The 13,236-nt window shown below is 44.4% G+C and overlaps 1 protein-coding gene across 2 annotated transcripts in view; it reads left to right on the top strand.

Moving 5' to 3' along the window:
• The window catches only part of SLC4A9 (solute carrier family 4 member 9), an 82,093-nt gene that overhangs the window by 60,218 nt on the left and 8,639 nt on the right, over nucleotides 1-13,236 (top strand). For both annotated transcript variants that reach the window (XR_002095554.1, XM_019506593.1), the window contains exons 16-20: nucleotides 3,138-3,316; nucleotides 5,131-5,203; nucleotides 6,264-6,332; nucleotides 11,269-11,442; nucleotides 12,047-12,202. Coding sequence is in view for 1 of the 2 variants with exons in the window: in XM_019506593.1 (XP_019362138.1) it covers nucleotides 3,138-3,316; nucleotides 5,131-5,203; nucleotides 6,264-6,332; nucleotides 11,269-11,442; nucleotides 12,047-12,202 (651 nt within the window). In the remaining variant the exon portion in view is untranslated. The remainder of the gene's footprint in view (nucleotides 1-3,137; nucleotides 3,317-5,130; nucleotides 5,204-6,263; nucleotides 6,333-11,268; nucleotides 11,443-12,046; nucleotides 12,203-13,236) is intronic.

Here is a 13,236-nt window from a genome sequence, read left to right as displayed (position 1 = left end):
GGGGCTGGTTGATCTCTCAAGATGTGATTTGCATTAGGTGAAACCGGAGAAGCTGGACTGGCTGGAAGCTGAGAAGTTATTTGACAAGGGCAGTCCAGGATAAAGGATGACCTAGTACTGACCAATATTGGGTCAGGAGGGGAGATCTGACCAGCAGAGGATCAGTTACCTTATCCATTAATTTAAACTGAGTTGTGCTTGTGATTTAATTGATTCAGACTTTACCAGAAATAGACTCTGTGAAAGACCCAGAGATTGGAGTGAAGAGTGAATCATGTAGGTAATTCTTGATGTTTGAATGGTGATTCATAAGTACATCATCTAGGTGAGTAAAGGACCAGGGTGTAGGGGAGGAGAAGCCCTGGAAAGGACCCATAGCAAGAGATAGCAGTGAGAGACTTCACTAACAGGGCAGACATTCTTCCTGTCTGCAATAGTAACAACAAAGAGGGTGGGTGACAAATTAACAGACAGTGGAGTGTAAACCCTAGGAAGAAAATCAAGTTAATGACTAATCAACCACTACTGCTACAGTTACATTAACCAGTGGATCAGCAAACTCCTACCTTTTACTGCTGACCCTCCTCACACAACCTTACTTAGAGAGAGGTAGTACTGAGACTTCATCTTCATGAAAGTTATTTGGGAGATTAATTTAAAACAAATTGTAAATCACCTTTCTTTCTTTCCAAAACCCTTTTTTCTCTCTAGGGGAGGAAGAACATCACATCTTGGATATTTCAAGGGCTATGTTATGTTACCCAGTAAAACATTTAGGTAATCTTGGCATCTCTTTGTTGTTAGTAAGATGCAATTTTAAAAGAGAGGTCCAGAAAGTAGCTTAATGCATTGCCAATGTATTTTAACATCTATCGTACATGTGATGTACTTCACTTACTTACCAAGTATCAAGGCTTATTCTGCCACAGCTCAGACTGCCTTTTTCTGAGGTTGGCAAGGTAGAGATTTGGAGGAATCACCTTGCTTTTGTTAAACATTATGCCTTGAACTTGGCCACAAGGTTGGGTGACAATTTAGGATAGCAGTGTTTCAATCACCAGTAGTTAGTGGCATCTAGTACTCCTTTATCCCACCTTCCAGGTGAGCACCAAAAACAGTCACTGAGAGTGAGATCCACAAGAACACTGACTGTGAGTCTTCACACTGTTTTGTCCATGTGGATTCCACAATGTGTTTATCCTGTTCCTGCTCTTTAGTGTCACCCTTCCCTAAAATTCTGAATGAATGGGAGAACTGAGGTATTATTGTACATTCTGTGTCCTTCATACTCTTAGGGTAGGGGATGAGTAAGGAAGTGAAGGATGCAGCTGTGGCTTGATAAACAATGCTATTCAGATATTCCAGTCTTGCATATATAAGCTGCATATACAATTTAAAGTCATACCCATGCAGACAAAGCCTCTCAAAGGCCCATCATTACTACAAGGTAAGTAAGCATTTTTTAATCACAGACCCTTTGGGGGTTTTTGCTTTCCTTTCTAGTGGGAGCCTTTACTTGGAATCTTTTATGTGTATATTAACAACCTTTTACAGAAGCAGGACATGGGCTGCCATGGTTCTCCTACTTCACTTGTGGCAGGTTAGGATGTTATTTCTTGTGTTCTGTCAGGGATGATGGTACTTTTATGAAGGGTTTAGATTATGGATTGCATAGGATGGTTTGGATAGAGATGATTCTGCCTCAGGCAGGGGGTTGAACTACATGACCTCTGGAGGTTCCTTCTAGCCCTAGTTCTCTATGATTTTTATGATTACTGAGAACTTGGGCTGCTGCCAGGCACCTGTGAAAATGTTCAAAACTCTGAAACTTCAGTCTGAATGCTGAAATTCCACAGTAGAAGGAATGTCACTTGTGATATATTATTTGCTATTTATTATCCTTTAATTTAAAATGACTAATATATCCAATCAAGAAACAGAGAAATGTGACTTAAGTGATCTGCCACACCCTAAGGAAAAATACTTGAAAAACTCATGAACAACACACATTCTACACTTGATAGGTTCACAGTATACAGCAAATCCTATCAAATATTGAAAACAAATTCAAGATGTTGGGATTAGAACACAAAAAACCTGCTAACCAAAAAAGGGGCAGGGACTGTGACAGAAGCATGACTGGTCATAATTCTATAATGCTCTTACTTTTATATATAAGCACTTATTGCACATGCTTTGCAGATCCCTGAACACTTATGCATCCACACTGCACAGGAGTAAGGTCACAAGCTGTATCTACGTGCCAGAAATGGCAGTTAAGTGTCTGGGCAGCTGCCATGTGAGCATGCAAAGTGAAAGAGGGCTCTTTTGTTAGTTTTCCCACAGAAAAATGGTCAGAAAGAAACACAAGAAAATTAGAAATCCTAACGAGAAAGAGGTCCTCCATTTTAATTAAAATTAAAATAGACCATTCCGTTCAATTAATTAGTTGTCCCTAGAAAGGTAGGATTCCATTGAGGGCTCAAATATTATTAAAGGCAATGGAGCACTTGCTACATAAAAGATCCCAGTGCATTCTCATTGGATTACAACGGGATCTTATACTGTGCCATAAGCTAATCAGGAGCCAACATGCTTAGTTCAACTTGTCCTTTCACTGAGTTTGATTGGGTTTGAAGGAGTAGATTTATAAACGTATTTAGATTCCTAAAAGAAAGTGCAGACATATGGGGTTTTTCAAAAGCACCTAACCCCATTGATTCCCACCAGGAAAACCTGACACCATTAGCACTCAACCCCTTCATGGTTAAGAGCCTGGAGATAGGCCCAGCAGTGTGACCGGTTAGTCCTAGCCTGGAAACAGTTCCTGTAGTCAAAAGCTGTTGACTGAAAATGTTTTTATCCCCAGCCTTTAGCTAAATATTTGAGCTCAGATGTGACAGCTAATCCTGACTCCCCTGCAGTGCCATGTGGGGAGGTGACCCCTGCTGGCTATGGAACCTCTTTGTGCTATTATGTACCCTTATTAGGGCCAGATTCTGTCCCCTGGTAGCATATACAGAGCTCCTGCTAACATCAGTCGGATCCAGGCAGGCACCAGAAACAAGCTGTAACCCTTAGCCCCCATTCCCAGCAGGCTGCTGCTTCTCTAAGCACTAATGTATCTGTCATTCCAGAAAGGGGCAGGCTTTCATCTAGATTTGTTCTGTGTTTCCCTGCTGATGATCCTCACATCTATGATGGGCCTTCCCTGGTATGTGTCTGCCACTGTCATCTCCCTGGCTCACATGGACAGCCTGAAGAAGGAGAGCATAACTTCTGCTCCAGGAGAACAGCCTAAGTTCCTTGGAATCAGGTATTGTGGAAAGCTATTTCCCAGAAAAAAAATCTTGGCAGTTTCAGGACCAGTCCTTGCAGCTTAGGATCTGATTGGTATGTTCTCCAAGTGCCAGCCTGGCCATGGAATCATACAACGGGGATGCTGCAGGCTTTTCACAAGATATCACTGTTAGAAATCACTAAACAGTGAAAAGTAAATGTTTCCTGCTGATGATCTGATTCTAGAAGTTATTTGGAAATGGACAGCCTCTTTGTCTTCCTAGCCATTCTGATCCCAGATTTCAGGGTACAGGCAAATTGCCTGTGGGAGTCAAGGCAGAGGCTCCCCTTACTCTAATTCAGGGCTGCACAGCTGGGAAGCCACTTACAGGAGTTTTGCCTTCCTCCAGAACACCAGGCATTGTCAGAGCAAGGCTCTGAAACTATTTGTATGGTAGTTCTTTGGAGCATTCTGGATGTAAAAAATTGATGAGTGTATGGACCACACCTTGTTGGTAATTAATAAAAGTTGGTAATTAAAGGCAGGAGGCTGCCCATTGTTGCACCCCAATATTAGGGGGTGTCCACGGCTCCATACCACCCCTACACCACAGCCCAAGCCTCACAGATGGCATCTCAGGCAGTTAGTTGGACCCTCGCCTTCACCCATTAGCTGTGGCCCCCAACCATGGGGACCTTCAGCTTCCGTAAGCCCTGGCCCGGTCTCAGGCCCAGTCGGGACCCCAAGCTCCCTTGCTTATCGTGGGCATCTCTTGCGGTGGTCCCCTGGCCCTTTTGACCCTTAGGTCTTGGCCCCAGCATTGACCAGTCAGGTCCCTTAGCAGGGTCTTCGCCTCTTGCCTGCATTTGTGGAGTGGGGCTCCCCCATTCCTGGCTCAGGTGGTCCAGGGAGTGTGCCTGGCCCTGTGGGGTCTCTCCCCAACTGGCTCAGGCACTTCCCAAAGCTTACCTGGCCTCTACTCCTTTCTTTGATTTTATTCCCCTCGCTCACACTACAACTGGTGCTCCCAGGTCTCACGGGGACTCTCACTCCCCCCCGGAGCAGCAGGTCATTGTGCTCAGCCTTAGACGTTACTCTCTACCCACCAGAAGGTGAGGGCTGGGGTTAAGGTGCCCCTACTCACCTTACACCAGGGTGATCACTGGCCTGGCATTTCCTGGGGGCTCCCGCACCACTGAGAGCCCCACCAGGCCACCCACTCCCAGCAGGGTGCAGTTTTAGGTCATGCCCAGGACCCTCCAAGCCATCCCCTACAGTTCCTTCCTTACATCCAGGAGACAACCAGCAGCCAGGCAATGAAACTACCTCATCTTCTGCCAGCAGGGAACTGATCCGGTTATAAAGGCAGCCAGGGATTTAAAATGGCTGCCGCAATCAGGCACCTGCTGGCAGCTTGGCTTAGGCCCTTAAAGTGGCAGGCACCTATAGTGCCCTTCCACAGATGGTATTGCATGTCTTCTCAGCCCTTTGGAGTTTTCTTCTGCTTTTGGAACCCCTGCTTTGACGCCTCTGGTATTAAGGCAGAGAAATAGTGGCAGAGTGGATTCAGAGAAGGTTAGTAAAGTGGGGCTGGGCAACTGAACAGCCCTATATGACCTAGGGTCTGCAGTTTCTGGCTTTATTGTCATCTTAGCCCTAGCAGTGAAGCAGAAATATAGCCTTAGCAGATGTAGAATGGATATGAAAGATGGTGTTACTTTTAGGCGGTGCTGGAGCAGATTGCTGCTTGTCTGCTTTGAACCTGGGCACGCATTGGTGGGGAGGGAAGGAAGAGCTGGGGTTCAAACTTGAAATGCCAGGTGACTAACTGCAAGGATGCTTGTCCACAGAGAGCAGAGGCTGACTGGTTTGGTGGTCTTTATCCTCACAGGAACATCTGTTTTTTTGGCACCTATTCTCAAGGTAATAAAGCTTTGTGTGCTTCACTTCTTTATTCTATGAGTGGGAAAGTATTGAAATATCAGCAGTAGAGCTAGCACGATTCCACGTTTCATCATTCAGCTAGTTATTGCTCACTAATCATTCCATCACAAGACAGGATTAGGAGCATTCTACCATGTATGTATACAATTCAAAATGGACAGCAGGGAGCAAATGTAACAATATATAGTTTTAAAAAGTGTGAAAAAAGCAATACAGCTGATAAAATACTGTAAAAGCAATGGTAAGGAACAGTGCCCTGAGAGTTTGGATGGACTAGATGAGACCCAGTAAGTTTTGTCTTCATTCTAACTTCTGTGGACCAAATGCTAAAAGCTTAAATTTGTCTTACTCACTCCTCACTTGGATCAAACCCCCCCTCAAGATAATGTGTATCACAGGCCTGAGCATTTTGGACCAGTCCGTGTAGCAGTTTCTTCCCCAACAAATGTCTCTTTGCCATGATCACTATGCTATCCTTGGGGAACAACTGGAATGAGGAGCACCAAAAACCCCACAGAAACAATTTCCTCCCAAAAAACTACAAATCTCAAATTTAACTGACATGTTTAACATACAAAGCATGTGTATATAAGGAAGATGACAAAACTTTTGTGATGCTACCTTTGATTTTTTTTGTCATATAGTATGTAGTGTGATAGGGGGACAGTTAGGGTGTTTGTAGAACCTTAACTCAGAATTTCCAGTTTTCAAATATTTGTGTTCTGAAAACATTATCTTTTGGCAGTTTCCTGCTTTTTAAGTATGTTTTTGATCATCACAACATTCTTACGAATTGTTTCCTGAAGAAACTAATCACTTCACAAACTTATCTTAACAAACTTTGCTGCCTGGGAATATATTCAGAGTCTGATTTCTTTGCAACTGTTAAGCAATAATCATAAAATTAAAACTGAAATGAAATAAGTAAACAAAACAGCCATATTTTAAGATTGATCTGGAAGATAAAGCTTTTAGAATTTAACCTCATGAAGAGAGCTGCATTTAACAACGCTAACACATTACATTGATTTTTTTCCAGTATATTCCTATGCCTGTGTTGTATGGTGTCTTTCTGTACATGGGTGTGGCTGCTCTTAGCAGTATCCAGGTGAGTATAAATCCAGCCTTTGTGCCACATAGCTCACCTTGACAATGTGCCAGGGTCTGGTTTTTCTATGCGTGGGGTGAATTTGGGGAATGTAGCATTTTTGCTCTGTAATATATATTACATTGTATAACCTGATTTTTAAATTTGCTTGAGTGTGTGCATTAATGTGTGGCTTTAGTATGAGTGGTGATACCACAAGTGCATTGTATAAATCACCCAAACAAAAGCTGACAGACTCAGTGCCCCCACCAACATTATTCTCTTCGCTACATTTGTCACACTAAAACTGTCTGAGATGCATTTTAGGGAGTATATCCATCCTAAACCAGTTGGATGGTAGTTGGACGTCTGGTGTTTTATGGCCTGCAGGGCTAGAATTGGAGGCTTACCCTATTTGAAAGAAGAAAGATTTTTAACAGGGCATATTAGCAAGGAAAGGCCTGAGCTATCAGTCCTTGAGATCACAATATCCTTATTTATCAAAAAGATATTTTAAGCCAGTTTCAGAGATTTCTATAATTGTGCTCATTTATATTTTTTCCAGCTTTGGGCAGTCAGCGTAGGTCCTGGGTAAAAAAACCCCTGGTTTTACAGTACAAATAAAATAAATATACACTTGCTATAAAACATTCCACAAATAGCAGCTTGGGACCACTTGTGGCTAAGAGGGAATACCTGGCTAGGTAGGGTGGGGATGGTATAAAGGATCTATTGACTCCCTTTTGGATGACCTGCATAGCCCACTTGTGGTTTCAGCATCCCAAACACATGCCAATGAGACTGTTCTCCCACACTGACCCATCAAGCATTTCTATATTCAGCATTCACACCAGGTCTTTTGACAGCTCATGTTTTCCAGGAAAGGCCTTAAGGAGATGTTTTTAGAGAGATCTTAAAAGTATTACAGCCCTTCTCTTTCTGCCACCTGTCCAAAGAGAGACCTGACCTGATAGAAATATGGTCTGAAGGAGTCTGTGTGAGTGATCTCAGTGCTGGGGGGGAGCAGAGAAGCTGGCACACCAATTTCCCTGTAGAACAACAATGCCAATGGACATATTCAAACTAGGGAAGTTGAAATAATCATCCTTTCTGTGTTCACTGAACCAGAGTCTGTAGTAACAGAAGGAAATCTTATGAGGGAGGAGTGGTTACAGATGATAAGCCAAAAGAAAGACAGATTGAAATTGTGTCTCCTTTTCCACATAATCGTAGTGCAGAAATGAGTTTAGGGTTTTGTAGGTGTGGTTTCTTTCATTTATTTTACTACCTGACAATTATGAGGAATGTAAACTCTTGTGTTTTCCCTATGTTTGCTGGAGGACTTCTCTGATGACCCAGGAAGGAAACTGGAAAAAAGGGTAGTTGAATCATTCAACAAAGAGTACTTTTCTCCCAAGGTATCAAATCTAAGTGCTAATGCGTTCAAGCAAAATGCGTTCAAGCAAAATGAGGTTTTAAGCAATCCAAATAAAAGCACTTTCATCTTAGATTACTCTGGGTTCACCTCATGATGCTTCTGACTTCATAACCCTGACAGTTCTCTGGTCAACTATGGAGTCTTCCAGGAAGAATAGGGCTGGTAAGACCTGAGTTTCTAATGCAAATAAGAAAAGTAAGAGAATTTTCTTTTTCTTGGTAATAAAACTTTTTCAAGCTTCTTTGTCCAGCAGAAAAGGACACAACCAGTTTTCCTCTTTTGTCAGGCAGAAGGTAGGGCAGGATGGCACTTAGAGACTAACTGTTTTTTTCAACATAGCCAGAAACTCAATGCCAGAGACAATGGGGAATCCTGGCTTTCCACGCTTGTGGATCTTAGGTAATAAGTGGATGCTTGGCCTGGGTAAGAGGAGTGGAGCAGCTGGGGGTGCAGGGTGGAAAGTACATATCCTCTTTTGCTTTTCAGAGGTAGAGTTTTTTTAAAGAGGCTGGGTAATTCCCTCCCGTATTGTTCTGTGGGGTCCGTGGTCAGGATTTTGTAGAACTCTGTGTTGGAGTGGTCTCAGCCTCCTGTACATGTACTGTTTTGACCATGACAGTAGTGAGACCCTCCCTTATCAGCCTGTTGTGTGATAATATCAGGGTTGTTTTTAAGGCCAAGTATGGCTCTCTGTCCTATAGGACTAAGGTTGTAACACAGGCATTGCTTTATGGCAATCTCAGGATTGCCACAAAGGCAGAAACAACTTATGTACAGGTCCAAAGCAGGGCTGTGGCCCTCAGGTAGAGTCCAGAAGATGTCCTTCCTCCTGTTCTGTGTAGGGGTCAGGTCTGTGGTGCATTGGTAATTGCATGGCTCCACGTCATGGTAATCCTTCCTTTGTTAGAGGCGGCAGATAAAAGCCTCAAAGTCCCCATATAGCAGTAGCTTATTGAATTGTGTAGTGGGGCAGAAGAAAAGTCCACATGATAGTCCTGACACATCAAGGGAGCTGAGAGTGTGGCTGGATAGATTGATGATATTTCCTTTGGATTTTGGGATTGCTGTTGGAGCATTTAAATTTGGAAGTTTTGCTTCCTTCATCCTCCCTTACGGAGTTTGCAAGAGTTTTCATGGCTAGATGCAGAGATCTCGTCTTGGTAAACAGCTGTTTTGTCTGGATAGTTCCTTGTGCTGCTAGTTCTGCAAGTCTGCTGCTAATTTGTTTCTGTTTTGCAAGGTGTCACCCTGTCCTACCTTCTGCCTGGCTTCTGACTATTGTGGCTAACCACCCCTCCACTCTCTTTTGTCAGTTATCTTTAACCTAGAAAGAATATTTACATAAAACCGCTCTCGGTGAAATATGAGGAGGTTGGAGCAATCTGTACAGAGCGGTCCATGCTGTGTCCCACTGGTACTGCTGGATGTCAGACAGAAACTCCTGTTTGAAAAGGAACCAGCACCTGGGAATATCACAGAAAATCCCAGGGAGCCACTGCCAGCTTCTTGTTTTTTCAGTGCTGAAAACCCCAAGCATTATGACAAGAGCCTTTGAGTTCAGGGAAACACTGTCCAACTCCCAGGAGTGGAATGCCATATTTACATGCATACCACGTGTACCTTTCCCCAAAAGTCCTCCAAAACTAGGGAGTGTGTCTGAAGCAGGGAAGCTGTTTTTCTGCATGGACCAGAAGCATGGAGATGGTGTATAATGGCTCCTTCTTCTTTTCCTTCTCTTTTTGTGAGCAGACACATGGAAAGAGCAGAGCTGAGTCTTCAGCAGCAGCTACAGTCAGTGGTATAACTGATGGGGTGACAGGGGCAGCTGTCTTGGCATCAACTTGAAAGGACAGAAAAACAATGCTTGTCACTATAGCCACACAGTCACACCAGTGGTGGGGCAGCAACCAGAAGTTTCCATTGCCCCTGTGTGTAGCAGCCTCCCCTTCCCTCCCCTCACTCACCCTCCCCTTCCTGCTCAAGCAAAAGCAGTCAATTAATCTGTGAAGGGGTTTTTTGCCTGAGATAGCTTTTGCCTGAGCAGGAAAAGGAGAGTGAGTGAACTGAATATCAGGCTCTGTCGCTGCTCCAAGCTCCCATAACTCTGGAAAAATCTTTTTTCTTTCTTCATTCTGCCTTACCAAAAACAAGTTGCATGTCTTACTTGAGGGCAGGGGGTGGGTAGTGTGCCAGAAAATATGGTATGCCTCTGACTCTGAGCCTTTCCTAGAGCTCACTTCCAGCATATGATGTCAAACTATTATACATGCACACACATTTTTGAGCAGGTCTTATTTTAAGGTACATCAGAGCTGCTGCAGGTGAATGAAGCTGAGAAATGGGAGAATAAATGCATTTTGTGATGTGCTGTTTTGAATACCAGCCCCTCACTCTTCATAGACTGTGAGGCGTCAAGAGTTGTAGCATGTCCAGCCAGAGGTGTAACTGGTCATTACTGTACTCCCTCCACCATACCCTGCATCTTCCCTTCAGTGGCTCTGGCTCCAGCTCCAGAAGCAGAGAAGGCAGAGCAGTGATGGTAGAGCAAGGGCAGGAGCCAGAGGTTTGCTGCTGCTGGGAGAAATGTCACTTCCATTTTTTGCCACTGACGTGTGTCAAATACCAAAAAAACTACAGTCTTCAATACCAAAGAAGGAGGTGATATCTCCCTCCAGCAGTACTGAACCACCAGCCACTACTCCTCCTGTGTATGCCACCATCACTTCTCCAACCTCACTGCTGCTAGAGTTGGAGCCCCTGCAGGAAAGCTGTAGACCATGGGAGGAAAGGCAGGATAGGGGGACAGGAGAGTAAAGTGCCCTCCTTAGTTCCATTCTGGTACCTCCCTTCTGCCCCTTAGGCTACACCTGGGGTTTATGCCCTGCTCACAAACCCATCATTACATTACTGGGCCCAGTGTTTCTAGCTCTCAGCACTTTATTGAAAGCACTGAGAGACTTGGTGTTCTTTCAGCTGCAACTGCAAGAGTCAAGTGATTATGTGAATATTCTTTGGGTGTCAGGTGCTTGCATTTCTTTGTGGATCTGTATCTAAGAACCAAGAAGGAAATTCAAATAACTCAAAAATTATTATTATTTTTTTTTAAAAATCTCGTGAGTTTTGGGGCTTGTTTTATGATTTCTGAACACTTGGGGTCCGCAGCACTGACTGTTGTGGGAAGGTCTTTGTCACACACAGATAACAGTCTCATCTGAGCTCTGATTTTGGAGTATGACATCAGTGGCGTTGAGGAGGGTGCAACCAAATACAGTGTTATACCTTAGAAGAGAAAATGGTTTGAACTATGCTATACATAATCCCTAACAGGAAGTTGGGGAATTGTGTGGAATATGAAAAATAAACCCCAATGGATTGAAATCTGGAAACCTCAGGATCCTGGGCTTTATTTACAAAATATAAGATCCCTGATGATGTGTAAAATCCATGTTCATAATCTGGGTATCATGATCCATCCTGGGGACTCTCACTATATGGTTTTTGATCTGTGTTCCATTTTAGTTCATGGACAGAATGCAGCTCCTTCTTATGCCAGCTAAGCACCAGCCTGACTTAATTTACCTTCGTCATGTGCCCCTGCGCCGAGTCCACCTCTTTACCTTCATCCAGATGCTCTGTCTGGCCGTGCTCTGGGTCCTCAAGTCAACTGTGGCTGCCATTATTTTTCCAGTGATGGTAAGGAGTCCCTCTTGATGTCCCTCTAGCTCCTGCATGGAAGAAACTCAGAGGCCACAAGGGAGGTTGCCTTTGTGCCCTGCAATTGTTTAGGATCAAAATTCAGTCCAAATTAGCAGTGCTGATCCCCCGTGTCATTTAAGTACTGGAACCACATAACCTCCCTCTGTATGTTTTATCATGGCAACTGAGGGCTGCTGGAGTCCCCCTGCTGTCTGGGCCTGTGAGTCTGATGCCTTCAGTGATGAACCCCATTGCTGTGGCAAGGGAGAAACTAGCCCTGGTTTGGAATGGCCAAAGCTTCCACGTGGAATCTCCAGAAGGTACTTTCTAATATCCAAACTAAATTCCCTCTGCTGCAATGGCCTCAAACTGCAGCGGAGGAAATTTAGGTTAGAGAAAGAACTTTCTGACTATGAGGATGGCTAAGCAATGGAACAGGCTACCTAGAGAATCTCCTCCATCCCTGGAAATTTTCAGGAGCAGGTTGGACAAACACTTGGCTGGGATGGTTTGGTCAACGATGATCCTGCCTTGAACCTCATGAGGTCCCTTCCAGACCTACTTTCCTATGATCCTATCTGAGCTCTTGTTTTGGCCCAAGCTGCTGGCTCTAGTGGGGATACGGAAGGCAATGGAGTACATCTTCTCCCTGCATGACCTCAGCTGGCTGGATGACATCATGCCTGAAACAGACAGGAAGGAGGAAGACGGAAAATTGCCAAGAAGTCCAGAGGCAGAGGAGAGTGACAGTGAGGAGGTAGGTGAAGAAACAGCATCATGTCCTATCTCCTTCAGCCTAGGCATAGGGGAACTAGTCATCTAGCCAATGATCCGTTCAGGACTGTTTAAGTAGACTGAGCAATGGACTTGGTGACAGGGAGCAGAAAGTGTCAGGGACACATAAGAGCATGGGACAGGAAGAAATCTCAGGTTGTTGAATATAGTCTCCATATTTGCAGGCCATGATTTACCCAATTATTCCCCAAAATCCTGACTTCAAACCCTCCCACACAACTACAAGGCACAAAATCAGAAACCGAGTGAACATGTTGCAGCATGCCAGAACTAAAAGCATGGGAAGCAAGGGTGCTTCTAATGCCATGTCACAGCAATTTTAGTGATGTAATTGGTTAAGAATGAGGAGACTGGAAGGGAAGGAGCACAATTTGAGGCAAATCGTGGTCGAAGCACATGTGGAGGGAGTCAACATGAAGGTTGGGAGGGAGATGAGGGGATGTGGATGAAGGTTGGTACACCCCTCATCAGAGATGGTGCCCAAGATCTGCACAAACTCATTCTGTTCTCTGAGAGTCCCAGCATGCCTCTGGCAGAAGCAGGAGAGATCTGTGGCGGTTTAAAGCTCCACTTTTTATTGAAAGGCAGGTTTAGGCACTGTCAGTGTTTGCAGATGGCTGCATCAGGCATGTCCTGGGACCTGCAGCCACGTTTCTTACAGTGATGATTCCAAATACATCTGCAGTGGAGAGTGATATGAGACTTTGAGAAGAGTTGTTCAACAGTAACTTCTCTTCACTGGCTCTGAGGCCTTTTCGTGGGACTAGTTACCATAGAACATCACCAGACCCAGAGCAGCAAATCTGACCAGCTAGGTGGCCAGTACAGGCTTCTGTGAATGTCTGGGATAGGTATGTGAAAGGTTAAATGATGAATTATTTAACTGATAAGCCCAGTGATAGCTGGTGGGGCACAGTCTGGCAGGGAAGTGGGGGAAAGGAAACCAGAAGGCAAGAGGGCATGCAGGAGGGGAGGGAGAGAGGAGGAAGGGATTGG

Source organism: Gavialis gangeticus, unplaced genomic scaffold, assembly GCF_001723915.1.
Source record: "Gavialis gangeticus isolate Ggan-Ray unplaced genomic scaffold, GavGan_comp1, whole genome shotgun sequence".
Lineage (NCBI taxonomy): Eukaryota > Metazoa > Chordata > Crocodylia > Gavialidae > Gavialis > Gavialis gangeticus.
The sequence above is the reverse complement of the archived record's forward strand: the minus strand, read 5'-3'. Positions and strand labels throughout refer to the sequence as shown.